Consider the following 27,466-nt stretch of genomic DNA (forward strand, 5'->3'; position numbering starts at 1 on the left):
CCTTATCAATGCTCATAAATGCTTGTAGGGTGGGTGTCAAAATGATGGAGGCAGTCTTTTTTCTGTAGAGCCCAGTGACAGGACAAGGGGTAACGGGCATGAGCTGCAATACAGGGAGCTCCACCTGAACATGAGGAGAAACTTCTTTCCTGTCGAGGTGAGGGAGCCAGGCTGCCCAGGGAGGCTGTGGAGGCTCCTTCTTGGGAGGTTTCCAAGCCCATCTGGACGCGTTCCTGTGTGACCTGATCTAGGTGAGACCTGCTTTTTAGCAGAGGGTTGGGCTGGGTGATCTAATCCCTTCTAACCCCTACTATTCTGTGACTCTTGCTATTATTAAATGCTGATGTTTTTTAGGTTTCAGCTGCCAAATCTTCCTTTCCCTGCATTTTTTCTATAGCGCTTGCAAAGTCAGCCACGCTTTTCATCCTTGCTACGTGCGCTCTTCTTCGTTTTGAGCAACTTTTCTGTTCCGTCCCCGAGGAAACACCGACAGCGAGCCGTGAGCTCGGTCGCTGGCGCCTCCGTGCCGGTAGCTGCTCCCGCCGCGCATGTGCAGAGCGCCGGGGCCGCACCGGTAGCTGCTCCCGCCGCGCATGTGCAGAGCGCCGGGGCCGCACCGGTAGCTGCTCCCGCCGCGCATGTGCAGAGCGCCGGGGCCGCACCGGCAGCTGCTCCCGCCGCGCATGTGCAGAGCGCGGGGGCCGCGCCGCGCAGCTCCGCCCCGCCCCGCCCCGCCCCGCCAGCGCCGCCCCGCCCCGCCCCGCCCCGCCAGCGCCGTCCCGCCCCGCCAGCGCCGCCATGGGCTGAGCCGCGGCGGCTCCGGGCTGCGCGCCCCGAGGATGGAGAGAGCCATGGAGCAGCTCAACCGGCTCACGAGGTCCCTGCGCCGCGCCCGCACCGTGGAGCTGCCGGACGGTACGAGGGGGGCGGGGGGAAGGCCGTCGGTGCCGCGGCGGCGGCCGACCCGATCCGAGCCAGCGCCGCGGCGGTGAGCCGAGCCGGGGGCCCTGGCCTGGCTCCGCCTGGCGAGGCTGCCCTCCCTTCTTCCGCCTGCCAGGGGCTTTCGTTACCCGTAACGGCGATAAGAGCAGCGGGTCCTCCGTCCGCTCCGCCTCGCCGGGCTGTGCCGGAGGGCTTGGGCTGCCCCAGCCCCTGGGCCCGAGCGAGCGGCTGGGCTGGAGCGCTGGGCCTTCTTACCTGGCCTTAAATGCTTCCTGACTGGCTTTAAATGCTTCCTGAGGTGCTTTGTCGGTGACAGACAAATGTTTACTTTGTTGGGGTTCTTTTATGGTGCTTAATTGGATTGGAAAAGGCGCTGTAAGTCCCTGGCACCGCTCACGGGCTGTTTTTGTTTGGGCTCTAAGCTATTTGACGTGGGCCCTGGGCACCCAAGACCGGGATGGCTCGGGATATACAACCGCAGGCTTTTACGGCAAGCAGCACTGCGTGCCAGCCAAGCCCTGCTTTTGGGAGAGCCGCCCCTGCAAAAGCTTTTGGACATGCAGAAGCTGGTGTTCTTGCGAGGCTTGTGCTATCCTTGTGCTTTCTTCGGGGTGTGTTTTTACGGCTGTCTGTCTGCCAGCTTTTCACCTCCAGTGGGGGAGGAAAGCGAGGAGTATTTTGCTTTCTCTGTGTGTTCCCTCTTGGGACTTCCTGGCCGTCCTCCCACGCTGAGCTGCTGCACTCCTTGTCAGCCAGCAGCGGTGCCAGTGCCTGTCAGTGCAGGTGCTCCTCAGTACCACACAGCTGACAGACACCTTTCAGATGGGTTTTGCTGCTTGTTGCGAGCCCTTGAGTGGCAGCAGTAAAACCTGGCTTAGCGCTGTTGTTGTAAGCTCAGGCTTACAGAAGTAATGTGGCAGCACCGCCTGAACTCGTTGATGGTGGTATGAGGAATGCTTAGCACAGCCTATGCCAGTTGGAGCTACTTTCAGTTTACTCTAGTACTAGTGTAAGCAAATCCATTCAGAATTCGAGTTCAGCTGTTTTCTCCCTATCAGTCTTACATTGCAGAAGTAGTTGTGACTTCAGTAGTGCAAGTGCAAGCTCTGTCACCTCCAAAACAACGCTCCTCTTGCCCTGTAGTGGAGAAGGAGTGTCAGTCCTATGTATTCTCCAAGAATTACATGAAGCAAATCACAAGTGGGCTGAAATAAGGAGGTAACTGGACTTCAGGTGCTGAAATCTCAAGTCACATCCAAAGAAAACCTCCATTCGATGTCCATCTAGCTTTGGGTACATCTTTTCTCGCTACATGTTGTCTGTTTTGTACCACCTTGGTGTATCCTAGGTTCATGCAGGCCCAGACCCTTCTAGAGAAGCAGGTTTAGGTTGTAGTGTTTGGCTCCAAGCATGTACTGACAGGATCAGCTTAGGAAATTCCCCCACCAGTCCAGTATGGCATGTGGTTTGGTGACCTCTTCTGTGCTCTTCCTGGCCACTTAAGTTACTACTCTATTTTTTCTCTCCCCCACATACATTTGAATAGCTTTAATTTGAAAGATGTGTAATTTACCATTCCATCCTTAAACTACAAGTCATAATTCTCTCTAAGGAACTGGAGGTGGAGGTTTGGTGCTGACACTTCTTTAAGACTGTGATCTCTGCCAAATTCAAGCCGGTATCCCTTATGAAACAAAAAAGGAAGTGCTTTTTGTCTGGGCAGGATTCTCAATGATGAGTTTTAAGTTATATGTTTTCTTTAAAGCAAGCATTGCCACCCCAGTCCTGTGCCAGTGAACACCCTGAGCTGGCCTTGCCAGGAGGAAATGACAGTGATTTTTCATCACTCTCCTGAAATATCCTTCAGCAGGCATTTGCCAGGTGCTTGAGAGCTTGACACAAACTTCTGCATTCTACTGTTAAGGCTCAGTGCCTGAAGACTAGATCCTTGCAGCCCAAACTGTAGACTTTAGGCCCTTAGTTGGCTCTGACTCTGCATTTTGGGTGCTTTGTTTTTGTCTTTACTCAGAACTTGAAATGCAAGCAAGTTAGCCATCGGAGTTCTGTAAGTGCACGAGGCATATAATGCTTTTTGTCTCCCTGGTGTTGTGTACTTTTACAAGTCCATAGGAGTTTGATAAATATTAGCCATAATAACAAATAAAAACAGACACAAAAGCTCAGCCCCACAACCTTTTAATTGTTTCTGTGTGGAAATAACTATGGAAAAGTCTCCACGTGCTCTCTGCAGCTTTGAAATGTCCTTTGGTGTTTTGAGAGGCTCATGTCTCTTTCACCATGTGCTCGCTGTAAGCAACAGAATTAATGTGATTTGGATTTGAATATCACAGAATCACAGACTGGTAGGAGTTGGAAGGGACCTTTAGAGATCATCCAGTGCAACCCCTCTGCCAAAGCAGCTCCCACCTAGATCAGGTCACACAGGAACGTGTCCAGGTGGGTTTTGAAGACCTTCAGAGAAGGAGCCTCCACACCCTCCCTGGGCAGCCTGGGCCAGGGCTCCCTCACTGAAACAGGAAAGAAGTTTTCCTCATGTTTCAGTGGAACCTCTTGTGTTTCAGCTTCTTTCCATCACTCCTTGTCCTGTCACTGGATACAAAAGGAAAAAGTGCTGCCTCAACCTTCTGACACCCACCATTTACATACTTATAAATGTTAATGAGATCCCCCCTCAGTCTCCTCTTCTCCAGACTAAACAGCCTCAGTTCCTGCAGCCTTTCCTCATATGAAAGATGCTCCAGTCCCCTGATCATCTTGGTGGCCCTGTGCTGGCCTCTCTCCAGCACTTCCCTGTCCCTCTTGAGCTGAGGAGCCCAGAACTGGACACAGGACTCCAGATGAGGCCTCAGCAGGGCAGAGCAGAGGGGGAGCAGAACCTCCCTTGACCTGCTGCCCACACTCTTCTTGATGCCCCCAGGCTGCCGTTGGCTTCTTGGCCATGAGGGCACATTGCTGGCTCATGGTCAGTTTATTATCAACCAGGACTCTCAGGTCTTTCTCTGCAGAGCTGCTCTCCAGCAGGTCACCCCCAGCCTGTGCGAGTGCAGGGGGTTGTTCCTCTCCAGATGCAGGACTCAGGGGATATGACTTATCTCTGTTCAGTGTTTGAAGGTAATAATAATTAGTATGGTTCCTTTCTTGTGTTAGCTCCAGACAGACTGCTTTAAATAGCAGGTAGCAGCACTGATGGTGGAATAATAAGGAATAGTGTAGCTGCAGCATGATAAGGGTTTCTCTGAAGAATTCTTTAATGTGTGGTAGATGTCAGCCTCCCTGTCTGGAGGAAGCATGATGTAAAAGATTGGAGAAACTAAACCTGTCTCTTTTAATTATTCCTGTGCTGGTTGCTTCGTAACTTTGGTATTTGCATGAATTGAGATGAAAAGGAATAACACAAATAAATGTTTTACAAGAACAGTGCTGTATTTCCATTTCCTGGAGCTGTATACCTGAGTCCTCTGAAAGTGTGGTCTCTCTGCCATGAGCTGGCATCTATGTGAGGAGTCTGGGGAGGTTCTGCTCCCAAGGATGGGTAGTTTGCTTCAGGCTAGGCAATAATAATTGTTAATACTTATTGTACATGAATAATAATTATACAGTAGTTTCAAGTTTTGTGAAATTCCTTCTTAAGAAAGAATAGTTTACTCCAGGAAGCCTGTAAGGGACCCAGCAGGCATATCCTAGCCACACAGCATGCTGCCCTGTGCAGCAGTAGCACTGCCAGGGGCTCCAGAGCTCAATGGCAGCCTCCTCCCACCACTGGCTCTGATTTCTGGCCTTTTTCCATTGTCTTCAAGAGTGGAATATGAAACTTTTTAGAGACAAATAAAATCTATTGAGTATTGGAGTCTAGAGCCAAAAAAGAATGGTTATGGAGTAGCTTAGTTTGGAGAAAATGCTTTTCCAAACACACAGGTGTCGGGGTTGTGGAGGTCACCTCGAACGCAGGAAATCTCCTTCTTTCTAAAACAGGCTGTTTGCTTTGTGGGGTTTTTTATTAATACATATTCCTTAAATACTTTGACTTAACAGAATTGTCAGTTTAAAGAAATGGGTGCTCCATTAAAAACCCTGCTATTGCCACTCTAAAAAGAAGCGACGTTGAACTTTGATGTGTTGCAATCCTGTTAGTTACCCTCTGCTACCTAAACGTGGTGGCTTTCTCTTTGTCATGAAACCTCAGGTACACGTAACCTGTGTAAAAGAATGATCTGTTGATCAACAGACACTTCAGAAGGTAAATAAACGTTGCCAGATGACTGTATGGTACCTAAACATTTCTCTATGATAATGGAGTAATTGGATTTGTTCACAGACAATGAAACTGCTGTCTATACCCTGATGCCGATGGTTATGGCTGACCAGCACAGGTGAGAGCTGCTTTACTTTTCTTTCTCCTTTATTTTAAGGTCAAAAGCCAAGCATGTTTGCTAGAGTTGTAGCTGCTAGAGCATTCTCAGGGGTTGTGCTGCTGGGTTGCTGAGATATCTTCTGTGTTGTAGTTGAGTTGATGCAGGTTGCACACCAAGTGTGTATGTATGGAGACAGAAGCTCTTAGTCTCGTTAGATGACTCGGGCATGTAGTAGGAGTTGGACAACAGGATTGATACTTCACAGAATCCTAAGAATTGAAGGGTCCTTGAAAGATCATCCAGTCCAACCTCCCTGCCCAGCTGACCTGAAAGTGATGGTGAGCTGGAGGCTGTGTAGTGCCAGCTAAGTGGTGCTGCCTTCCAATAAGTTTTGTAGGCAAGCAGCCAGTAACTGAAACTGTAAACTGTTTATCTAATCAGGGTAAACATTTGTTCTGCTACCTAAAATCTTGTTGAGATTGTGTGCAAGGGCTTAAATTACTCTCACTAGTGGAGCTTGAAGTGACCAGTTCACTTGCAGTTTCACCATGTTAGAAATAGTTTACCTTCACTAACATTTTTGTCTTTATTCATTAGGACTTGAAGGGTTGTATTTGAATTTCTTATCCTGTTGGCATGTCATGTGTCCTTTTGCATCATGATGGTTTCACATACCAGTCATCCTTCTGAAGTTTGCCTGTGGTTGGGAAAGCTGCTGGATATCTGGTTAGGGTGTCCTTGTGTTTCTTTGGAACCTCTTCTGTTCCAGCTTGTCCCCATTGCCCCTTGTCCTGTCGTTGGCCATCACTGAGCACAGCCTGGCTCCAGCCTCCTCACACCCACCTTTAGTGCTCATAATTTGCAAGTGCTGGAAAGCTGTTGGGTGTCTTGTTCAGAGATCAGTGTACAACCTACTGTAAATGCTTCATTTGGCTGCGGTGAGCTGTTTTTCAATTAAAGTTCTGTTTCTGTTTGAAGGTCTGTCTCAGAGCTACTATCAAATTCAAAATTTGATGTGAATTATGCATTTGGACGTGTGAAGAGAAGTTTGCTTCATATTGCAGCAAAGTAAGGCTTACTTGAGTCCAGTCCAGAAGTTAACAATGAAAGTATTGCCACAAATCTAAGGCACCAACGTAAGCTGGAAAACTCTGTAGTATCAGTTACCATTTTGTTTTTAGCCTTCTGTCCTGTATTTTGTTTGCTCTTTCAGCAGTGAGCCTGCCTCAGTGAGAGCGCAGGTTTTACACGTACCAGGTGGCTTTCCACATTCTAGGGAGGGAAGTCTTGTTGGATGCTTTTTTTTCCTTTCCATGCAATCTCAGTCTGTGAAGAAATGCAGCTTGTGTATCCTGTGTGGTTGGGTTACTCTTGCCTTTGTACATTAGAGAAATCTTGTCTAGAGCTGCTGCTTGTCTAAAACAGCAGAAGGCACTTGGGTGTTCAGTAGGAGGCAGTACCAAAAGACTTCAGTTACATGACCATAACTGAAAGGTGTGTAACTTGGCCACGTACTTCTAATCAATTTTTGTAATCTGGGTAGAGGAATTATGTGCAAATCACAGCATGGTAGGAGTTGGAAGGAACCTTTAGAGATCATCCAGTCCAACCCCCCTGCAGAAGCAGGGTCACCTAGATCAGGTCACACAGGAACATGTCCAGGTGGGTTTTGAAGACCTCCAGAGAAGGAGCCTCCACACCCTCCCTGGGCAGCCTGGGCCAGGGCTCCCTCACTCAAACACTGACACAGTTTTTGCTTATGTTCCAATGGAACTGTGTGTTCCAGCTTCTTCCCATCACCCCTTATCTGGTCACTTGAGACAACAGAAAAAAGTGCTGCCCCAACCTCCTGACACCCACAATTGAGATATTTATGAATGTTAATAAGATCCCCCCTCAGTCTCCTCTTCTCCAGACTAAACAGCCCCAGGTCCCGCAGCCTTTCCTCATATGAAAGATGCTCCAGTCCCCTGATCATCTTGGTGGCCCTGTGCTGGCCTCTCTCCAGCACTTCCCTGTCCCTCTTGAGCTGAGGAGCCCAGAACTGGACACAGGACTCCAGATGAGGCCTCACCAGGGCAGAGCAGAGGGGGAGCAGAACCTCCCTTGACCTGCTGCCCACACTCTTCTTGCTGCATCCCAGGCTGCCATTGGCTTCTTGGCCACGAGGGCACATTGCTGGCTCATGCTCAGTTTATTATCACCCAGCATTCCCAGGTCTCTCCCTGCAGAGCTGCTCTCCAGCAGGTCACCCCCAGCCTGTGCTGGTGCACGGGGTTGTTCCTTCTAGAGTATTAATTATTTAGCTTTGCAATGGGGATAGATCTGTGTTGCAAACAAACAGCCAGATTTGATATAACTGTAACAGGAATGAACCAGATAATTTCCTGAAAGGCTGTTTCAGAAACTAAAGTTTAAACTAATGAAGGAATGCTCTGTGTTTGGGTTGCCTTTTCAATAACTTTAAAGTTTTTACATTTAAACTGTTAAAAGAAGTAGTGGTAGTATTGCCAACAAGTAGCAGGTATTTGGGTACAGTAGGAGTTCCAGCTAAGTGCACTGTTTTAGAAGTATCTGCTTCTCAAACGTCCCATCTCAGGATTACATGCTGCTTACTTAAAATTTCCTTAAAGTACTTAAAAAAAGCAAGCAAGCAAATTTTTAGCATACATCTTAGGAATAGATATGAGAAGCTGTATTTATTGATCATAAACCCAAAGAAATTGTGCTGTACTGGATTGTCTTTTATCTTGGGTAGTTGTTGCTCATTAAGAGGCCATCAAAATGCTGGTTTTGCACCTTAGTGTGCAGCTGTTCTTCAGTTTGTTTGGGCTGTTACGTTGCAGTTCTGTCATTGGGAAGACTAGTTACCACAGACAAGCACATCCTGATGGATACAACAGCTCTGTATATTAAACCTCTCAATCAACTCTTCCTTCTGAATTGTTCAGGAGTAAGATAAACATATAAGTTTCTGTGCTCTTGGTGATGTTGATTGTCCTGAATGGTTGCTATATTATCAAAAGTAAAAGTAAGTTATCACAGGATCTCAAGGGCTGGAGGGACCTGGAAAGCTCATCCTGTGCTACCCCCCTGCCAGAGCAGCACCACCTAGAGCAGGGCACACAGGAACTCATCCAGCTGGGTTGGAATGTCTCCAGAGAAGGAGCCTCCACAGCCCATCTGGGCAGCCCCTGCCAGTGCTCCCTCACCTCAACAGGGAACAAGTTTTACCTTGTGTTTCCTTGGAACCTCTTCTGTTCCAGCTTGTCCCCATTGCCCCTTGTCCTATCACTGCCCATCACTGAGCACAGCCTGGCTTCAGCCTCCTCACACCCACCCTTGATGGATTTGTAACATGAATAAGGTCACTCCTCAGTCTCCTTTTCTCCAAGCTGAAGAGCCCCAGCTCCCTCAGCCTTTCCTCAGAAGGTAGATGCTCCACTCCCTTCATCATCTTGGTGGCCCTGTGCTGAACTTTCTCCAGCAGCTCCCTGTCCTGTAACTGAGGGGCCCAGAACTGAATAGCAGAGAAATATTTGTGTGAGTTTTGAAAGTTTTCTTATATTTAAACTTTCAAACATAATTTCTGTGCCCTGAAATGTAAGAAAAAAAGATTATATTGGAATTGTTATTAAAGGCAAACTCAGTCCTATGGATAGGTTAAAGATGAGGAGATGAGAGGAAACAGTAAGCAACACCTTTGGAACAGTTTTCTTTTTAAGCAGCTGGCAGTGTTAAAGATTGGGTTTAGTGACTTTAAACCACTCCACAGCCACACAGAAGGGTAGCATCTGGTCACTAGTGCAAGTTATGATCAGTTGGTTCTCACTGCATTTAAGTGTGTTTCCTTTAGCTTTCTGCAGTTTGAAGAATGGGGGTGTAAAAATGGCTTTGTGTGAAGAGTTTCTACTGAGTGTAACCTGTGTATGTTGTTGTTTTTACATCAGTGGAGGTTTGGTTGGTAAATATCCTTGCTGTGGTTTTTTCCTTTTCCTTATTTGATTCCTAGCTGTGGATCAGTGGAGTGCCTCGTTCTGTTACTGAAAAAAGGAGCCAATCCAAACTACCAGGACATTTCAGGATGCACACCTCTCCATTTAGCAGCAAGGAATGGGTAAGAAGAGAAGCACTGAGAACTCTTTGAGTGATTTTGTGCACGATGCACTCGAGCCGACGTGTTCTGTGATGCTTTCACTCGGTTCAAACACAAGAAAGTAGAGGTGGCTTACAGGAAGCATGGAGGTTCAAATGCATGCTTTAAATATGCAGAAAATAGTGTATTTATCAATAGGGTGTTAGGTGTGAAGTGCCAATTGCAGTGCCAGTCGTTCCAGTGTGTTCTGTTAAGCAAGGTCTGGATGATTCCCACAACAGTGATGGATCAAGGATGCAGTCACCTTCCAGTTAGCTAAGCAAGAGGAGATTTTGCTGAGGATATTGGAGGGTTTGGAAGGATTTGAAGACTTCAGGTTTTTCTCAGGTAGTGCCTCTGAATAAATTTTTACTACAAGGAAACAAATACAAAGTTTACCTGCACAACAGTAATGTGTGTGTGTGTGTGAAAACAGTGAGCAAACGCCTATTTAAGTTCTTCTTGCTTCTGGAGTTGTAGTGTGTGGAACACACAACTAATAATGCTTCCTGCCTTGCATGTATGTGTTACAGTAGCTGAGTCATGTCATGGCTGGTACTTCAAATGAGGAGGAGCTGGTGTTTAGGGGCTTTTAGGCACGTGGGAGGAGTATTTGTAGGAGAAGGGAGGAAGAAGCAGCCAAGTGTTATGTGATGAAATGCAGAAATACAGGCAGGAGGCAGGTATGTGGGAAGGATTTGTGAGAAAGGTGTGAGAGGTACCAAATGGAAAGGAAGAGTAAGAATAACCTCTTAAGGGTAAAGCAGAGCATTAGGGAGCATTAAAAAGACAAACAAAACGTGTGGCAGGAAAGCTCCCCTTTTTCATTAGGCAGTTGCTGTACTTGGCAAAGGTTTGCATGGTGTTGCCATGAGTGTCTAATTAAATCATGGTTCAGTGGTGTACTGTGCATGTGATCACTCAAGTGCACAGATGATGGTGAACTCCATGGATTTCCATTAGCTGGATTCTAGCTCCTTGTCTTGAGAGTGTAGTTCATGCTGAGCTGAAGCTGTTAAGAGTGGTGGTGAAGTATTTCTACACTTTCCACAAAAGCATTCAGCTGCAGAGCTGTGTTTTCAGCCCTGTGCTGTCACAGGCTACAGTTGCACCCTATAAGTCCCTGCTGCTACTGACCATCACTTCTGTTATTCACATGCTCAGTGTCATACCCCTATAAAGTAAAACTGCCTGCTGTGGTTTATGCAATGATCAATTAGAGCGAGTGGAGCTTTTAGAAGACACCTGGATCTGTCAATGACTTTTTCCTGTCTGGGGTTTAATGTGTTGTTTTGTTTCTAGCCAGAAGAAATGTATGAGCAAGCTGCTGGAATACGGTGCAGATGTCAACATCTGTAATAACGAAGGCTTGACTGCGGTAAGTGCCGCCGCCGCTCGTGGTGCTCTTCAAAGGAGGGAAGAAGCCAAAGCTTCTCATTCTGTGAGCTTCTGCCATCTCCCATGTAGATAAACAAACCTGCTGTGTGTCCAGTGCCCTTAAGGATGAAGAGATATGCTCAAAGTACCTAAGTATGATAGCATGGGTCAGATCCTCTCTGTGAGAGTGTTCACGGCACCACAGTCAGGTTTGAAATGGTGTTTGTGAGATACTTGTATCATTACTAAGGAAAACATCTAATTGTGTGCCTAGATTCACTGGTTGGCTGTGAATGGGCGAACAGAACTGCTTCATGATCTTGTTCAGCACGTGAGTAACGTGGATGTCGAAGATGCGATGGGACAGACAGCCCTTCACGTAGCTTGTCAGAACGGACACAAGACGGTGAGTTTCTAACAGCTCTCCACACCTGGGGTTTGTGAAGGGCTGGGTAACGCCTCAGTGTGGTGTCTGGGTTTTTCCTCAGGCCAGTCATGCACATGGTAATGGGCAGAAGTGGGAGCTCCATTCTTTGTATTGACTGCCTGTGCTTCCATGGGAAGGACTAGTTTATTCTTGTGGAGACGATTGATCTGGGTGTTTAAGTGACTTCCTGGTCAGCTGTTCTGTAGCACTGTTACTGCAGAGTTTGATTTAACATTAAGCAAGTCAACATTTTCTTCCTTCCTTGTTGGATTGTATTAGATTTGTCATTGTACCAGCTATTAGGTGCTGGTGAAATCTGAAATGATCTTAATTGTCTGTCAGTAAAACATGAACCCAGAGTTGGTCAGTCAGATATTTAACCTTAGAAGTAAACAAGCTTACATAGACCCTACTTTTATTGATCTTTGTGAATAAAGACTTGCTGACTATTTACTCTCAGAGTACGTCTGTATGCTCTCCTGGAACTGCACCACAGCCATATAGAGCTGTACAGGTGGTCTCCAGGACTATTTACTGTTAAAAAACCCCAAATTATCCTTCTACACAGATCTTTTCAGCTCTCATTATCAGATCTCAACTTTGGAAGACCAGTATCTACAGACTTATCTACTGTATGTGACTGGAATACAGCAAAAGATGATGGAGAGTCTGCTCAGTGTTCTCATATTTAGAATTTGCTTACTTATTTCTTCTGTTCTAATGTGTGTTTAAAGCTCCACTTTGGGATAAGTCATTGACTTGAGATTTGCTTCTCTGAAAGGTGCCATTTTCCTTTTTAAGTGGGTTGTAGTTCCAGGGGTCTTGGGGATGAGCTGAAGATCAATAAAAACCATTGATTTAAGATGGGGAGTTCAAAGGCAGCTTCCTGAGCTCTGACAGCAGCAATTTTCCATGCAGTGTTGAGGAATTTTTGGTTAGAAATTGGTGACTGCAGGTGAAATCCTTCAGTGTAATTGGATACACATGGCACTAAATAGTTGCAAGCCACCAGACTTCTCTGATGCTCTGTTTTCTTCTGTTGTAGACGGTGCAGTGTTTGCTGGACAGCGGAGCAGATATCAACAGGCCCAATGTATCAGGAGCAACTCCCCTCTATTTTGCTTGCAGGTTATATATTCTTAATTGTTGAATGCTGTGCTGAGAGTGAAATCAATTGATGTTGGTTGTTTTTTTCCACCTTCTGCAGTAACAGTGATTAGAAAGCTCAGAACTGAGGAAAAATAAAAGCTGACTAGTATTTAACCTTGCCTCATGTTTGAATGTATTTTGTCTCATGAGACCTGGACAGGCTGGAGGGGTGGGCAGGGAGAGATCTAATGAAGTTCAACAAGGGCAAGGGTGGAGTCTTGCATCTGGGAAAGTGTAACCTGGTGTACCAGTACAAGCTGGGGAATGAACTGTTAGAGAGTTGTGTAGAGGAAAAGGAACTGGAGGTGCTGGTGGGCACCAGGATGAGCCTGAGCCAGCAACGTGTCCTCATGGCCAAGGATGCCAATGGCAGCCTGGGGTGGATGGGAAGGGCTGTGGGCAGTAGGTGGGCAGAGGTTCTGCTCCCCATATACTCTTCCCTTGTAAGACCACATCTGGAATAGCTCCCTGTCCAGTTCTGGGCCCTTCAGTTCCAGAAGCACAGGGAGCTGCTGGAGAGAGTTCAGTGCAGGGCCACAGAGATGATGGAGTGGAGCATCTCCCTTCTGAGGAAAGGCTGAGGGAGCTGGGGCTCTGCAGCTTGGAGAAGATGAGACTGAGGGGTGCCCTCATTCTGTTTACAGATACATCAAGGGTGGGTGTGAGGAGGATGGAGCCAGGCTGTGCTCAGTGATGGCCAATGACAGGACAAGGGGCAATGGGGACAAGCTGGAACAGAAGAGGTTCCAAAGAAGCACAATGAAGAACTTGTTCCCTGTTGAGGTGAGGGAGCCCTGGAAGGGGCTGCTCAGATGGGCTGTGGAGTCTCCTTCTCTGGAGACATTCAAAATGTAAATAAATGTATCTGTAGCCATGAATGAGGTCACCCCTCAGTCTCCTCCAAGCTAAAGAGCCCCAGCTCCCTCAGCCTTTCATCAGAAAGGAGATGCACCACTCTATCATGTTGGTGGCCCTGTGCTGAAAGCTCTCCAGCAGCTCCCCCATAAGCCCTTCAGCTGTTAAGTGTCACTTTTCCTGTGCCCTTCCTGAATTTAAACTGTTAGTTCAGGCAGCCTTGGTGTGTTCCAGGACAGTGAGTACACACATGCATTTGTGTGAAGGGCACACTGCAAACTTCATTGAAAAACCTGTATGTGTAACAGTAAATGCTGTTTGTTTGGTATCAGTCATTTCACCCTTTAGATACCTCTGTGTTATATTTGTCAGTGTCCCTAAATATCCATGGAGGTCACAGTCAATCAGTCTTTCAGGGTGTTTTTAATGAGATCAGCATCTAAATGCTGGCACCCAGTTTCTCGTTGTCTTCGGGAGAAAGGGTTCTGGAATGTGCATGCTCGAGGTGTTGAGTGATAGAAGTTACCTTTGGTCTTTCTTTTTCTAGGCAGTGATGGGCTGTTGGAATAGCTGTTGGTGAAATTCCCAACTCAAAGAACTTAAAGTATTTCCATATAAATAGATACAGAAATTGTGTCTAAGATATGTATAAAATATAAATGTAAAATACAGCAATAAGCAGCCTGGAAACAGCTGAATGGGACTGGGAAACACCCTGAGTGGAAAAGTAAAACCCCCCACTTTGCACGTTTACAGGCTAGGCAAAACACTGATGTGAAAATAGAGCTGAAAGTGTTGTATTGAACTCTTCTCCAAGAAAAGAGAGGTGTTCTATTGATTGAAAACCCTCAGTCTCCCTAATGTTTGACTTATCACCTAACTGTGCTTTAGCTGTTTTTTCCCCCCACATCTGGTGGAAGTGAGCAAAGAACATGGTGAAGAAACCTTTCTCTAGAAAGTAAATTACTAAATTGAAAAAGAGCTCTTACTTTTGTGTCTTCAGGACATGCAGCCCATACACATTCACGAGGCTAGGCTAAGGTGAATCACTTCTGAACGATGAGGATGACTCTGGTTGGATAAACAGGCCGTGTCTAATCTTGCACTGCAGTGACCTTGAAAGGTGGTAGAAGAGCATGAATTCATTTCTGCTTAGTTTCACACCCTAACTATTTATTTTCTCCTAGTTGGTTTTATTTGTTAGCTGCAATAAAGTCAGATTTATCACTTGTAGTAGGGCACAAGTGCTGTATTAACTCTCTTTTATCTCTTCTTTTGAATAGCCATGGTCAGAGAGACACTGCACAAATTCTCTTGATGAGAGGAGCCAAATATTTACCAGACAAAAATGGCATTACTCCCCTGGATCTCTGTGTGCAGGTATTGAGTTAGCAACACTCTGTGAACTCTTTAACTGCCTGATGAATGTTGTCCTGTTGTTTTTAAGGCCCGTGAAGGTGGCAGTCCTTTGGCAAAACAGAAATGCAAAAATGAGTTGGTTTTGAAGTTAAATTTATCCCAATTTGTACCATTTGCAAAAGTTTTTAAAGACTCCAAGATTGGAGGTTGTGAGAGACAAAGAGTTTGCAGAACTCCCTTGGACTAGAAAGTTGGGAATCCTTGGTGTAATGGTGTAATAGACTTGTGAACAGGTAAACTGAGCAGCTAAGCAGAGTCAGAGGTCGAGGCATGCCGAAGGGAGTGACCAACACATTGTCTTCTTTCTTGAAGAGGTATTACTAATAAGAACAAGGGAAGCTTACATGGTGCTGACTGTTACTTTTCAAAGGCATTCCAAATCCTGTACATGGATGAGGAGCAGAAGCCTGAAGCTTTTTCAGCTACTGTGCAAAATGTCTTCCTTGCCTGGTGCCAGATGTTGTTTGTACTGCATGCTGGCACATCTGTTCCTGATTTGTGAACAGAAGTGTTTTGGTAGGGCCAGTGTTGGCCCAGTGTGTAAGTAACATAAAATGAATGGATGGAAGCTTTTGAAACCTTTGTTTCAGCAGAACAGAGAGCTGTGAAGTGGGGGCTGAAAAAACATCACCACAAGTAGTGGGCATTGTGTGACCTTGGTGCATGTCATCAGCTTGGCAGGATGAAGTTGAAATGTTCAGATCCTTTGCTGTACTGGCAGATGATTTTAATCTCAAGTTATTTAACTTCTGAAGATTGCTCATGTGCCTAAAACCTGCAGTTGCAGTAGCTGTGTGTATCTGCTGGAGACTGCTGTTTGCAGTACCTGTGGGATACTTTTGGAGTGTTTAACCCTGGAAGGCTTATTTCATAGACTATCTGTGGAAGGTCTTGGCCAAGTTACTTACAGCATTTCTTTTCAGATGTAAGAAATCATAGAACCATAGTAAGTCCTCAGCCCTAGTCACTTTGTTATGGCCAAGTGACTCACCATTACCATAACACCATGTGAAGCTTGGTGTGGCTTGTGAGGCTTTCTGCACTCACAGACCTGTAAGACAGTACAGTGGCGTGTACTTGATGATCCTATGTGTGGTTTTTGTGGTCAGCATTTCAAAGATCTGCTTCAGTCTCCAGTTTCACCATCTGTAGGGCACCACTTTGAGCATCAAACCGTGGCAGCTTTTGTTAGGTGTGAGTAGTGACACCTGGCGTTTGCTGCTCTGTAGCCATGGTCTTACTGTGTTAGAGATGTAGTTTACAAGTTCATGACAATAAGGAAAAAAGGAGAAAAGAGAATGTTTTCTTTCCTTTTACATCAAGGGTTTTATTCCTTGCTCAGAGTTTGGCTTTTCAGAGTAGATACACATTTTGAGAAGGCTAAAATCAGACGTTCATATACCTCTTGCCAATGTGGTATTACAATGATTTTCTTTTCTTGAAGAGCTGAATTTGGTTATTTCTTGGGGATTCTGGGTGGTTTTAATTGTAATACCTGATTTCCTGGCACCTGGAACAATGAAATGAATTACAGTGACCACTGAAACAAGTCATTAGCTGTCATTCAGAGAGCATTTAATACGTGAGTACGTGGTCATCTGACCAGCGCAACATCTGATGTGTTTCCTGGTGTTGTGTGCCTGCTTAAAAATGCAGCTGTGTTAAATGAGAGTTGACAGAAACCACGAATTAAAGTTCTGTTTTTGCAAAAGAAATGCTCTCAAAAGGTTGTGAAATGAGTCTGAGCTGTTGCTCTAACGCACAAGTGGAATCATTCCTCCCTATTGATTCTGAAAGTTAAATAACCCTGTCAAGGTTTCTCCTATGCCTTCCTTTAACAGGTTAGATTTGTGCCTTAAACATCTTTAGGAAAAGATTTGTTTGAGGGGTTAGATTCTGGGTGTAATTAGGTAGATGGGTGTAATTTATCAGCAATGGGAGGAGGAGCTAAGTGTTGCACTGCTTGTAATCTCTGCTAAATTGTTAGGTGAAGTCTAGTTCAATCCTGACTTTGGCTTTGTAAGCAGGAAAGTGTTTCAAAAAGAGAAGAGAGGGAGCATGTGTATGTGAGCCAGTGTGCCAAATGAACTTGATTCTGCCTTCTCCCAGGAGTTCAGTGGTATCCAGCTTTGATACGTTTCACATTTTCTTTAGGATTGCTTTTCCTCGTTTGCTGTTTGTATTCCTCTGTAGGTTTTAATACCTGTACCAGTGTCAACCCCAGTTCTGATGTTTCTTTTCATGAACATGTTTTTTTCAACTATTGCTTTTTAGGGTGGCTATGGAGAGACTTGTGAAGTCTTAATACAGTACCATCCAAGGCTTTTCCAGACAATAATTCAAATGACGCAGAATGAGGATCTCCGGGAAAACATGGTAATGGTGTGTCCCAGAGTTACAGAGCTGTCTGTGCTGTGGAGATCTGATTGCTTAATGGCACTGTCCTGATTAGAAGACACTACAAGGAGCTGACTGTCAGTTCCACAGTAGTTGACTATGTATGTATTGGGGATCTCATGAACATTGACAAATATCTCAGTGGTTGGGGCAGCACCTTTTTCTGTTGTCTCAAGTGACAGGACAAGGGGTGATGGGATGAAGCTGGAACCCAGAAAGTTCCACTGAAACATAAGGAAAGACTATGTCAGTGCTGAGGTGAGGGAGCCCTGGCCCAGGCTGCCCAGGGAGGGTGTGGAGGCTCCTTCTTGGGAGGTTTCAAGACCCACCTGGACACGTTCCTGTGTGACCTGATCTGGGTGGGACCTTCTTCTGCAGGGGGGTTGGACTGGATGATCTCTAAAGGTCCCTTCTAACCCTACCATTCTGTGATTCTGTAACAGGGGAGTGAACTGGGGAGACAGATAAATTATGAATGATGGAATTCAAAATAGACTCTTAGCTTTCAGAAGTTGAAAGTGCATCCCACTAATTTTTCAGATGAGAACAAGTTGTCCTCATGAATGACTAATGTGTGGTTAAACAGCATTTATAGCATTGCAGCAGATCCTATATCCTGTAGAATGTAGTCTGACACTGGGGTGTGTACTGTTTTAGTAACCTTTGTGAATTGTAATGAAACACTGAGATTGGATTCGAAGTTGGGCATTATAAATGCACATTTACATTGCCAGATGTGAATGCCTGGGTGCTGTGATGGGTGACTTGTTGATGCGATGCTCCCTGACACTGTGATTTCTGTTGTTTTAGCTGCGGCAGGTTCTGGAACACTTGTCCCAGCAGAATGAAAACCAGTATCTTAAAATCCTAACAAGCCTTGCTGAAGTTGCTACAACAAATGGTCACAAACTGCTTAGGTAAGTGTGAGAGGATCCTTAGTAGTTTCTAAGCTACCTGGTAGTTAATGCCACTTAGTAGTCTTCATCTAAAATACCTACTGCTGGGTGTGTGCTGGAGTAGATGGATCTCAAATCTGATTCCGTATGAGAGTGCTGGTTTAAGTCCTAGTCTCTGTGAGGACTTCAGCAGAGGAAGTTGATGTGCTTGTGTAGCTGCTGGCCTAGAAGCTTGGGTTGCAGAGAAGTCCTGTTCCAGCTCAAGAGGGACAGGGAAGTGCTGGAGAGAGGCCAGCACAGGGCCACCAAGATGATCAGGGGAATGGAGCATCTTCCTTATGAGGAAAGGCTGTGGGACCTGGGGCTGTTTAGTCTGGAGAAGAGGAGACTGAGGGGGGATCTCATTAATATTGACAAATATCTCAGTGGTGGGTGTCAGGAGGTTGGGGCAGCACTTTTTTCTGTATTAGCTAGCAACAGGACAAGGGGTAATGGGAAGAAGTTGGAACACAAAAGGTTCCATTGAAACATAAGGAAAACCTCTTTCAGTGCTGAGGTGAAGGTGCCCTGGCCCAGGCTGTCCAGGGAGGGTCTGGAGGCTCCTTCCTTGGAAGTCTTCAAGACCCACCTGGACATGTTCCTGTGTGACCTGATCTAGGCAGAGCAACTTTGGCAGGGGGTTGTGCTGGATGATCTCTAAAGGTCCCTTCCAACCCCTACCAGTCTGTGATTTCTATGAAGTGTATTGTTTGTTTGGTTAGTTTGCTGTCAGCTCTGGGAAGGGAAACTTTTTAGCCAGCTATCAATCATTCCTCTTTTTTTTTCCCCTTTGCCTTTTTTCTTCTCTCCCCCCTCTTTACTTTTCTGCATGCTTTCTTGGGATGTTGCAGGGGTTCTGGTACTTCAGGCACTTGTCTCATGTTTGCTGGCTCTGATTGCCTTCCACGGCTGCTAATGTACATGAGGTCAAAAAATTAACCTACCACTGTGCTGCCTCAGCACCACAAGCAGTGGTTTCTTGGCAAAAGACAGAAGATAGGCAAGCATATTCTTCTAATATGCTTTCCTAGTCTTTGGGCATCTATTTGGGGCAGTTTGTGCAAAATGCCTCATCTGCAATCTGTTGCAACACCAGCAACGTGTTATTGTTTCCCAAAGCTGGCAGAGTTTGCTCTAAGCTTTGTGCTTTACTGGAAGCTAGGAAAATCTGGACTGAAAGAGGTCAAGAGCTTGAAAAACATGAGTGGAAGTTCCTTACTGACATGTTTTGGATGGATTTTTGGAAAAGGGAGCTTGAAGAGCGTTTTTGTAACTAGAGAGGCCTGTCAGTGTGGGTTGTAGAGGAGCAAGGCTTTGATTCATTACAGCTGGGGCTGGGGTGTGAGAAGCCCATCAGTTAGGTGGAGACTAAATAACATGTTCTTAGTTCTCAGTGCCTTCTTTTTTTCCTTCCCCATCAGTGATGTCAAATGTGGATGGAGCTTGTAGATAACAAGTCACAACTCTTAGACTAAGAAATTCACAGCACCATTAATCACAGGCTTGTTCTGATGGATATTTGCCTTGATGAGTGAGCGTTGAGAGACTTAAACCCCTCACATGTTTGGGGGTAAAGTGCATAGACATATTCATCTCATTTTGTTGCTTGAAAGGTAACTTTTTGAAGAACTTTGTCTGTTGTTGAGCTTCAATTGAACTTGTAACAGGTTCCTTTTGTCTCCAGACAGAATAAAAGCTAGTAGATCTCCCACAAATAAACTGTGGCAAAGTGCAAAACCTTTGTGCAGGAGTTTGTCTTGCTTCCTATGGGGATATTATCAGAGGCTGTGGTAGTTGGATTAGATCACTTGAGACAGTATTCATTTCTATTTCTGTACCTTCATAGGTAAATTGAACTGATGGATGTGTTTAGATTTGATTTATTATCTTTACTCTTCTGTAGCAGGTAATGCTCTCTCAGCAGGGCTGTAGAAGAGTCTCTGTGTGCCTGTGCTGCATCTGAATTTGAGCCAGGATGTGCTCCTGTACTGCTGCACATGTCTCAAACATAGTGTCTCAGTTCTCAGTGTTTAAGTTAGGTTCCTGGGTTAGCTTTTTGTATTAACAGATTTTGGTATCTGTTGGGATTTTACATGATTTCCATTTCTTACCATAGATTATGGCCCAAAAGTTGTACTTTGTGTCTCAACTTGTCAGAATTCTTAGCATGTGGCTTTTCAAAGCTAACACCTTGCTGGGAGTCATTAAAATGTAGTGCTCAAAACAAACAGGCCTTTTGCTTCTACCCATGCCATAGGGAGAGTAAGGGCATTGCCTAGTAGGTTTACAGCATCCTCTAGCGTGTCAGTTATCTTCTGTATACTGATCTTATAGGTTAAAAAGCATGTTTTTAAGTTGCAAGTACTCTGAGGATAGAACTGAATATATGATTGCTTATGTAATATTTACAAGTGAGTAGAGTTCAGTAGATAATCTTTTAGTTCCCTGCAGCTTTTGTTACATGTTTGACAGAAGAATTCTTACTACTCAGAGTTTAAAGAAAGAGAACCAAGTTGGATTTGGTGGAGAATGTTTTGCTTGTGTATGAACTCATGAGTATCTTATATTCCACACTGTATTAGTCCAAAGTTCAGTGTTCACTGGTTCAGTTAAAGAGCTTTTAATACATTTATTGGATAAATAAGTAACATAGCGATGCTTTTGTCTATTGTCTTGTAGATTCTGTTTCTCTTGAGTAGAACTAGTGGTGTCTTCACCATCCTGATCCTTTCTCTGATGGAGGTAGTTAATGGGCATTTAGGATAATTGCCAGTTGAAGGTCATAGAATCACAGAATGGTAGGGTTGGAAGGGACCTTTACAGATCATCCAGTCCAACCCCTGAAGATGGGCTGTGGCAGCATGTCTGACTAGTCAGTAGGGTTTTACCGTGACCGCTCTGTTTTCTGGACTGAGTCACATTTTCATCTGGATCTGCTCCTTTGTTTCGCATGTTGAGATGTTTCCTGTAGGAAGGTGAATTTCATCCCAGCAGTTTGTCAGAAGTGTGCATGTAAATAAAAACAACTGTTTTGCCAGATCTGGATTTTGCTGTTCTTACTTCACAGTTAAAGTTGTGAACACCTGTTGGTAAAGTTATAGTGCTGATGTTTGACTTTTGGGGCTGGTGCAGGGACTGAAAGCTAAAACTCACCAGGATTTAAAGCCTAGGGTTTAATCAGCATATGTGTCAGACCCTACAGTTAGATTCCTTACTCCTTAACATACTAAATTGTGTTGTCTAGGAAAAAGAAACTGAAATATTGCATTTTTTCCCCCAGCTTGTCGAGTAATTATGAAGCTCAAATGAAGAGTCTCTTAAGGATCGTGAGGATATTTTGCCATGTCTTTCGCATTGGCCCATCCTCTCCCAGTAATGGAAATGACATGGGCTACAATGGAAATAAAACTCCAAGAAGTCAGGTGTTCAAGGTCAGAAAAGTATATGATGTTGTTAGGAAGATAGACGTTAAAGAGATGAATGTCACAAAGCATGCATTCATTAATCAGACATCTCATGAACAGGAAGTAAGTTTGGTTGGTGTCCCTATCCCTTTTTAAGTTAAGCCTGCCTCTTTCCTGCTCCTTCCTCTTTCCCCGCTGGATTTGTTCAGCCACTGATGCACGTCTCATCTTCTGACTCTTTATTTTGCCTTTCATATGTTGTTTATCAGATGCTGAAGGTTTAGTTACCCAGTTGGTTTTGGTGAGCTTTATTTCTGTTACTTAAGAGTGCAGTAATCACTAAATATGTACCATTCATGTCATAGATTGTGTTAATGTAATTGCACCGTGAGGCTTGGAGGTTCACTGGGAATTCCTTGAAAACGTGTTTTTGATGCTCCCTTTTGCTTTTTGGGATGAAGGAAAAAGCCTGCTGTACCTTACCTTGAAGCAAGCTACTGCCAACTCAAATGATGTCTTACCAGTGGGAATCTTTGTTAGTACCAGTTTTGGTCAGGTTTACATTTGTTACTTTTTTATGTCCCACTATTTCAGTTGTTCAGTTTAATCACAAATCAGGGAACCTTGCTGAAAATCTTACCTGACTGAGCAAAGTTGTGAAGCCTGTCACGTTTTCCCCTCATTTCACATACTCTTCTTTTCTGGAACTGAATTGTCTTCCCTTCTGTGACTCAGTCCCTTCACGGGTTAGTGATCTTCTGCTCCTTGTGTCTTAAAAGACTCTGTGTCACCTGGCCACAACTTCTGCTCCAGTCTGAACATGGGTTTGATTTGCAGCGTCTCACTTTCCAGATGGGTAAAGAGGTGGTGTTGTGTGGCCAGATCCTTGCATGTGAGAGGTGAACTGTGCAGCTGTGAAAGCTTGGTACTGAATCAGGCTCAGATGAAACAAACTCTTCTGAAATGGGAGATACGGCAACTGGAGATTGAGTTGAGGTTTATGTTCAATCATCTGAAGAATGCTGACTTGTAGTTTTGGGAACATGTTGATGATGGTTTGGTAGAATATGTCCATGTTGTGCTTGAAAAGGTCTGAACGTGGATGCTGACATAAAGCCCTGACAGCCATGGTATGGAGGTGGTGGGCAGTATCTAGAGTGTTTTATATCCTGAAGTTAGAGTAGAAAACAAGAAAGTGACATGTGGAACTTGGCTGTGCTTGGCTACACTTTGGAATGAGTTTGTGATCAGAATCTGGGAAATACAGCTTTGGAGAAACAAACCAGTTGGAGGGGTTCTGAAAGGCGTGCTAAATCCATGGGAGATTAAAAGTGAAACACAAGATAGCAACAGAAAACAGAATCCTAGAATGGCTTCAACTGGAAGAGCCCTTTAAGCCCATCGAGTGCAGCTTTTGTCCCAGCCCTGTCAACCACTGGACCATTTCCCTCAGTGCAACATCCACAAATGGTGTCTGGAAAGTTAAGCACTGACAAGTTTGGGAGAAGAAAATGACAATTTGGTGTTGTAGTAAATCACTGCCTAGTTTCATGTTGGTTTTGTGTTAAGGCAGCTGTGTTTTAGTTCTTCCACATATTCAATGAATCCTCTTTTCTGTTACAAAGCTTTTCTACTATATTTTGTGGGGAGGGTCAGCCATGTGGGTCTTGGAAACAAGCTCACTTGGTCTCACACAGCAGATGGTTATGTAGGACGTTGTATCTACACTGGAGGTATTTGGGTCAGCACCTAGAGGAATGTGTGTTCCCTAGGAGTGCAAGGACTGAGCACCATACAGTGTGTCCAACAAACCCTACCAGTCTTAGAGATAGGGCTGGCTTTCCCAACCATTCTCACTGGGATAAGAATGGAAGCAAAATGATACATTTTTTTAATGGTGGATTTCAGCAGCTTTCATGGGAAATAATTTGTTGTGGAGTGTGTTGCTGTGAGGTGTACTGAGAGTGCTCCAGGTAGCACAGGCTCCTGGCACAGTGTGCTGTCAGTAGCTTGTAACTTTTAAAGGCTGCTGTGAGAATGTAATTTGCAGTGTCTGCCAAGTCTTTGAATGCTCTAACTGGTGAAAAATGCTGGTGCAACAGTAATCTATGGAAAAAGGAGTGCATTTAGGAGCTCCCTCTTACTTTTGGAATGCTATGAAGGACTTGAGTCAGAGTGGCCTCCCTGTAGGGTGCATGTCCCTGTGCTCACTGGGCTGCATGCTTGTGAAATATCCCCTGAAGCATCATTAGGGCACAACACGCTCAGTCCTTGTGATTGCTTTTGGAATGCTCTTGAGAAAGGCACAGGCCTGTCAGTCCTTTCTCTCCTTCGTGGTACACCTGCACCTCAGAGCAAATGTGGTGATGGAATTGTACCAGGTTTCAATCATGTTGGTTGTAAGCTGATGGTAGTTAAGAGTGACTTTGTTAAAATCTCTAGCTTTAAAAATGAGTATCTATGAATCTGCTGATCTTGTTTCCATTTCATTAGGCTGGGTATGAGTGGCCCTCACTGTGAGACTTCTGGGCACTATCAAAATGAGCTGTATGAGCTCACTGTGCACAAAGCACACGTGCTAGGTATGTGCACAAGTCTGAATCAGTGGCGTTTTCTGGGGTTTGCTCCATCTGCCTGGCACAGGGAACTTCTTTGACTGGGGCCATAAGAAGAGCTGACGTGCTCTTACTCTGGAAGCTCAACGTGTGTGTTATTGCTTCTGTGCTTGGCTGCAGCAGTCAGGCAGCAGTGTGCTGTGTGACAACTGTGAGGCCAAACTGCTGAATAGTTCAGTGTTTCACTCTTTCTAAATTATCTTTATCTGCTGCTTGATGATTTTCCTTCTAGATGGATTTTCTCTCTGTGCTCTATGGCTACAGGAACAGATTTTTGAGGATTTGACTTTATGTGTAACGTGACTTCTAAGGGATCATTTAAATCTTTTAACTGTGCATGATACTTATTTAGAGGATTATCACATTATTATCTCATGCCAAAATGTTGCTTTTTTGTCTGTTTTTGCATGTGTTTACTGCAGCCACTGGAACTGCTCTGGCATTCTCTAGATGAATGGCTCGTTCTTATAGCCACGGAGCTGATGAAGAACAAAAGGGACTCTGCCAACATTACTTCTATTTTACTGAAGCAGAAAGGACCAAATCACCAGGATGCTGTTGCTACGCCTGCCTTTGCCACTGCAGGAGCTGAGGGCACAAGCGAGCTATCCGCTGACGCCGGCCAGTCAGAAACATCCGATGTTGCAGGGAAGCAGGAAGCATGTGCTGATTGCCAGGATGTTATCTCCATGACAGCCAACAGGCTAAGTGCTGTCATTCAGGCCTTTTATATGTGCTGCTCCTGTCAGATGCCTCAAGGGTAAGGAGAGGATCCTGTTTGTTACCTGTTACCCTTTTAAAACCACCTGTGACTTCTTGGAAGACGGGTGGTGCTGACCAGATGATATTAGTGAAAGTCAAGGGTAGGCTTCTCAATGCTTTCACTACCTCAGTTCTTAGAATGATTTTTCTCATCTCACCCCCCAGCTTTAATGGCACCAAACAGCACACTTTCCATAGTGCTGCTGCCACTGAGTGTAGCCGTGTTAGGGCAGACTTTGTACTGAATGTCCAATGACGTTTGGTGATCGTGTGGGATCCTTGCAGGTAATGTCATTTTGAAACTTAGCTCTTCTTGCTCTTGGTTCTTAAAGTGGAATTATCCCTGAATTTAATGTGATTGTCCAACAGGAAGAGCTGTATGCTCAGAAAAGCATGTGAGTTATCTCTGTGTATGAGAACAACATTGAGGACAAAACTTGTTTGAGCTATACTGCAGAAGGTTATAACAAGCAGAGTTCAGTGTCAAAGTAATGCTCACGTGGAATCTGTCCTGGGTTAGCAAACATGGCTTTGTGTGCAGCAGGCAATACAACCACCAGTGTCTGGTGTAAAGGGGAAAACACCATGTCCACTGCAACGGAGGTCTTTGTTCAAGATGGTTACAGATTGTATTTGTGAGCTTGCAGGGAAAGGATCCTTTGGGCCTCTTGACTGGAGGATTGGGTGAGCATGATGGTATCACATGCTCCTTGAGGAATCTAGAAGCCACATTCCCACTCTCTGACAACTCTGGGTTATTCCCAACCACTCTAAGGGTTTCTCTTACTCTGCCAAACCAAGTGGAGTAACAGCTTTCAAGTCAGCCAGTACTATTCCTCTGGGGGGCCATTCCTCTGTGGAGACTGGATCTGGGAATCATCCACAAGCACCTCACTACTTTCACGTTTAGTTTTATTCCACCTTGAAAAAGGAACTGTTGTTTAGCCATTTCCCTTGAACTCTCCTTTAAACCTTACTAAGATAAAATGCCAGTAAAATATTACTTACAGCAGCCAAATGAAAAGCAGCAGTGTTTATAGAAGTGATTAAGTATATTTCTTCCCCACTCAGTTTATCTCTTCATACCAAAATTCAGCCAGAGGGATGACTTGCTGATGGGCCTTGCCCAGTGGGTCTGTCCCTGTGCATAATTTATGCTTTAGGGAGAACTCCTGTGAATACTACCTAAGTTTAACCGAGACTTATTGTCACAGAAGCCAGGAGAGTGATAACTGTTTCAGTGACTAGTGGGAGAACTCCCTGGGATGCAGGAAAGCAATGCAAAGCACACCTGAATTCAGTGCTGCTTTGGAGGTCTTCACAACTGTATAAAGAACCATAATCTGATCCTTAGTCTGTTTTACTGAAGTTTAGTAAAAGCAAGTGGCAGTGGGACTGAGTTACACCACTGTGCCATCTTCAAATATCATTTGCATTACAGCAGATTGCATTCAGACAAAATGATTGAAAACAGCTCTAACTTCAGTGTCTCTGTGTTTAACGGAGGAAACAGAGCTCATGGCTTTCCGTTGTTCCTAACATAGAGCAAAGGCAGCATTTCATGCTGCTTAGCATGTGAAATACTGAGGTTGTTTTCTTTTACTTGCCATGACTGCTTTTCTTCTGGGAGTGCTGATATGAACCTAGGCATCCTTTGTTCATACACTGAAGTCCAATGTCTTCAGCGTAAAACCTCATACGTGTGTGTAAAGGCTTTTTGATTTTTAGATTGGTTCCCCTCCTCTTTCTCTGTATATTGCACCTTACAGCTTGTGTGGCAATTTACAGGCAGAGAGAGTTAATTTGCCTTCAAGGAAAACTCCTTTAGCTACTTCATACTTTCAGGTCATCTCTGAGACCAGAAGTGTGTTTAAAATGTTCGTATTTGGTCACTGGAAGATTTGATTCACTCGCTGTTTGTATACATGAGGGGAAGGGCGTGGTGAGACTTCTTCCTTCAGAATATAAGAGAGAAGAGAATTAGCTCAGTTTGAAGTAAAATGAGCATCTCTTGTCTCAATTAATGTGGGAAACAGGAATAGTTCTAGGTTTATTATCCTGAACTTCTTGAAGTACTATTTTTCACAGCCTTTCAAGGCACTTGAGAGGGTTTTCTTGTTTGTAAGTATTCATTAGCTTCTGCTGAAGCTAAAAGATCCAATTAAACATTTCTCTTTTTAAAAATGCAGAACAGAGATGTAAAGACATGGAGTGAAATTTGCACCCACATGAATCCTTCCCTTTTTCTCCAGATAAACATATAGGAGAAGAGACAAAACCTCTTACGTGCGAGACACTCGCCTGGCGAGTAACACTGCTTTTCCTTGAAGCCATTAAAGAACACCTTGCTCCCCATTATTAAATCTTCTAAGTTTGTAGTGTTTTTTCTTCCTGGGTTCTTCCTTTTCTTCACCACGGGTTACAAGGTGAGGGTGTTACACAGTGAGCGAGGGTACAGAACAATGTGGGGTCCTGTGCTATGATAGCAGTCCTTCCATACATGTGCTTCCATTGTACTGAAAGCTGGAAGCAGTCCATAGAAGAGCTGCATATCTCCATTAGCTTGAGCTTCTCTGGTCCACAGAGTTAATAACAGTTAGTGGTCAGGTGGCTTGGCCCCTTCTGCTTGTTGGCTTCTGCCTTTTCTGTTAGTTTATGGTGGAATCTCCGTGCTGA

The 27,466-nt window shown here is 44.8% G+C and overlaps 1 protein-coding gene across 5 annotated transcripts in view; it reads left to right on the forward strand.

Annotated features, from left to right (window-relative positions):
• Nucleotides 1-778: 778 nt before the first annotated feature.
• HACE1 (HECT domain and ankyrin repeat containing E3 ubiquitin protein ligase 1) overlaps nucleotides 779-27,466 on the forward strand; it is a 47,122-nt gene continuing 20,434 nt past the window's right edge. The window contains exons 1-13 of one of the 5 annotated variants that reach the window (XM_061989968.1): nucleotides 779-915; nucleotides 5,279-5,333; nucleotides 6,294-6,383; nucleotides 9,328-9,432; nucleotides 10,753-10,828; nucleotides 11,102-11,233; nucleotides 12,300-12,382; nucleotides 14,542-14,638; nucleotides 16,952-17,053; nucleotides 17,885-17,991; nucleotides 21,290-21,440; nucleotides 21,519-21,536; nucleotides 24,451-24,788. In XM_061989968.1, coding sequence (XP_061845952.1) covers nucleotides 840-915; nucleotides 5,279-5,333; nucleotides 6,294-6,383; nucleotides 9,328-9,432; nucleotides 10,753-10,828; nucleotides 11,102-11,233; nucleotides 12,300-12,382; nucleotides 14,542-14,638; nucleotides 16,952-17,053; nucleotides 17,885-17,991; nucleotides 21,290-21,440; nucleotides 21,519-21,536; nucleotides 24,451-24,788 — 1,430 coding nt within the window. In that variant the 5' untranslated portion in view covers nucleotides 779-839. Of the gene's footprint in view, nucleotides 916-5,278; nucleotides 5,334-6,293; nucleotides 6,452-9,327; nucleotides 9,433-10,752; nucleotides 10,829-11,101; nucleotides 11,234-12,299; nucleotides 12,383-14,541; nucleotides 14,639-16,951; nucleotides 17,054-17,884; nucleotides 17,992-21,289; nucleotides 21,537-24,450; nucleotides 24,789-27,466 lie in introns of those variants that run through there. The other 4 variants (XM_061989967.1, XM_061989971.1, XM_061989970.1 and 1 more) reach the window with 4 other exon arrangements.

The sequence above is a fragment of the Colius striatus genome, chromosome 2 (assembly GCF_028858725.1).
Source record: "Colius striatus isolate bColStr4 chromosome 2, bColStr4.1.hap1, whole genome shotgun sequence".
NCBI classification, from domain to species: Eukaryota; Metazoa; Chordata; class Aves; order Coliiformes; family Coliidae; genus Colius; species Colius striatus.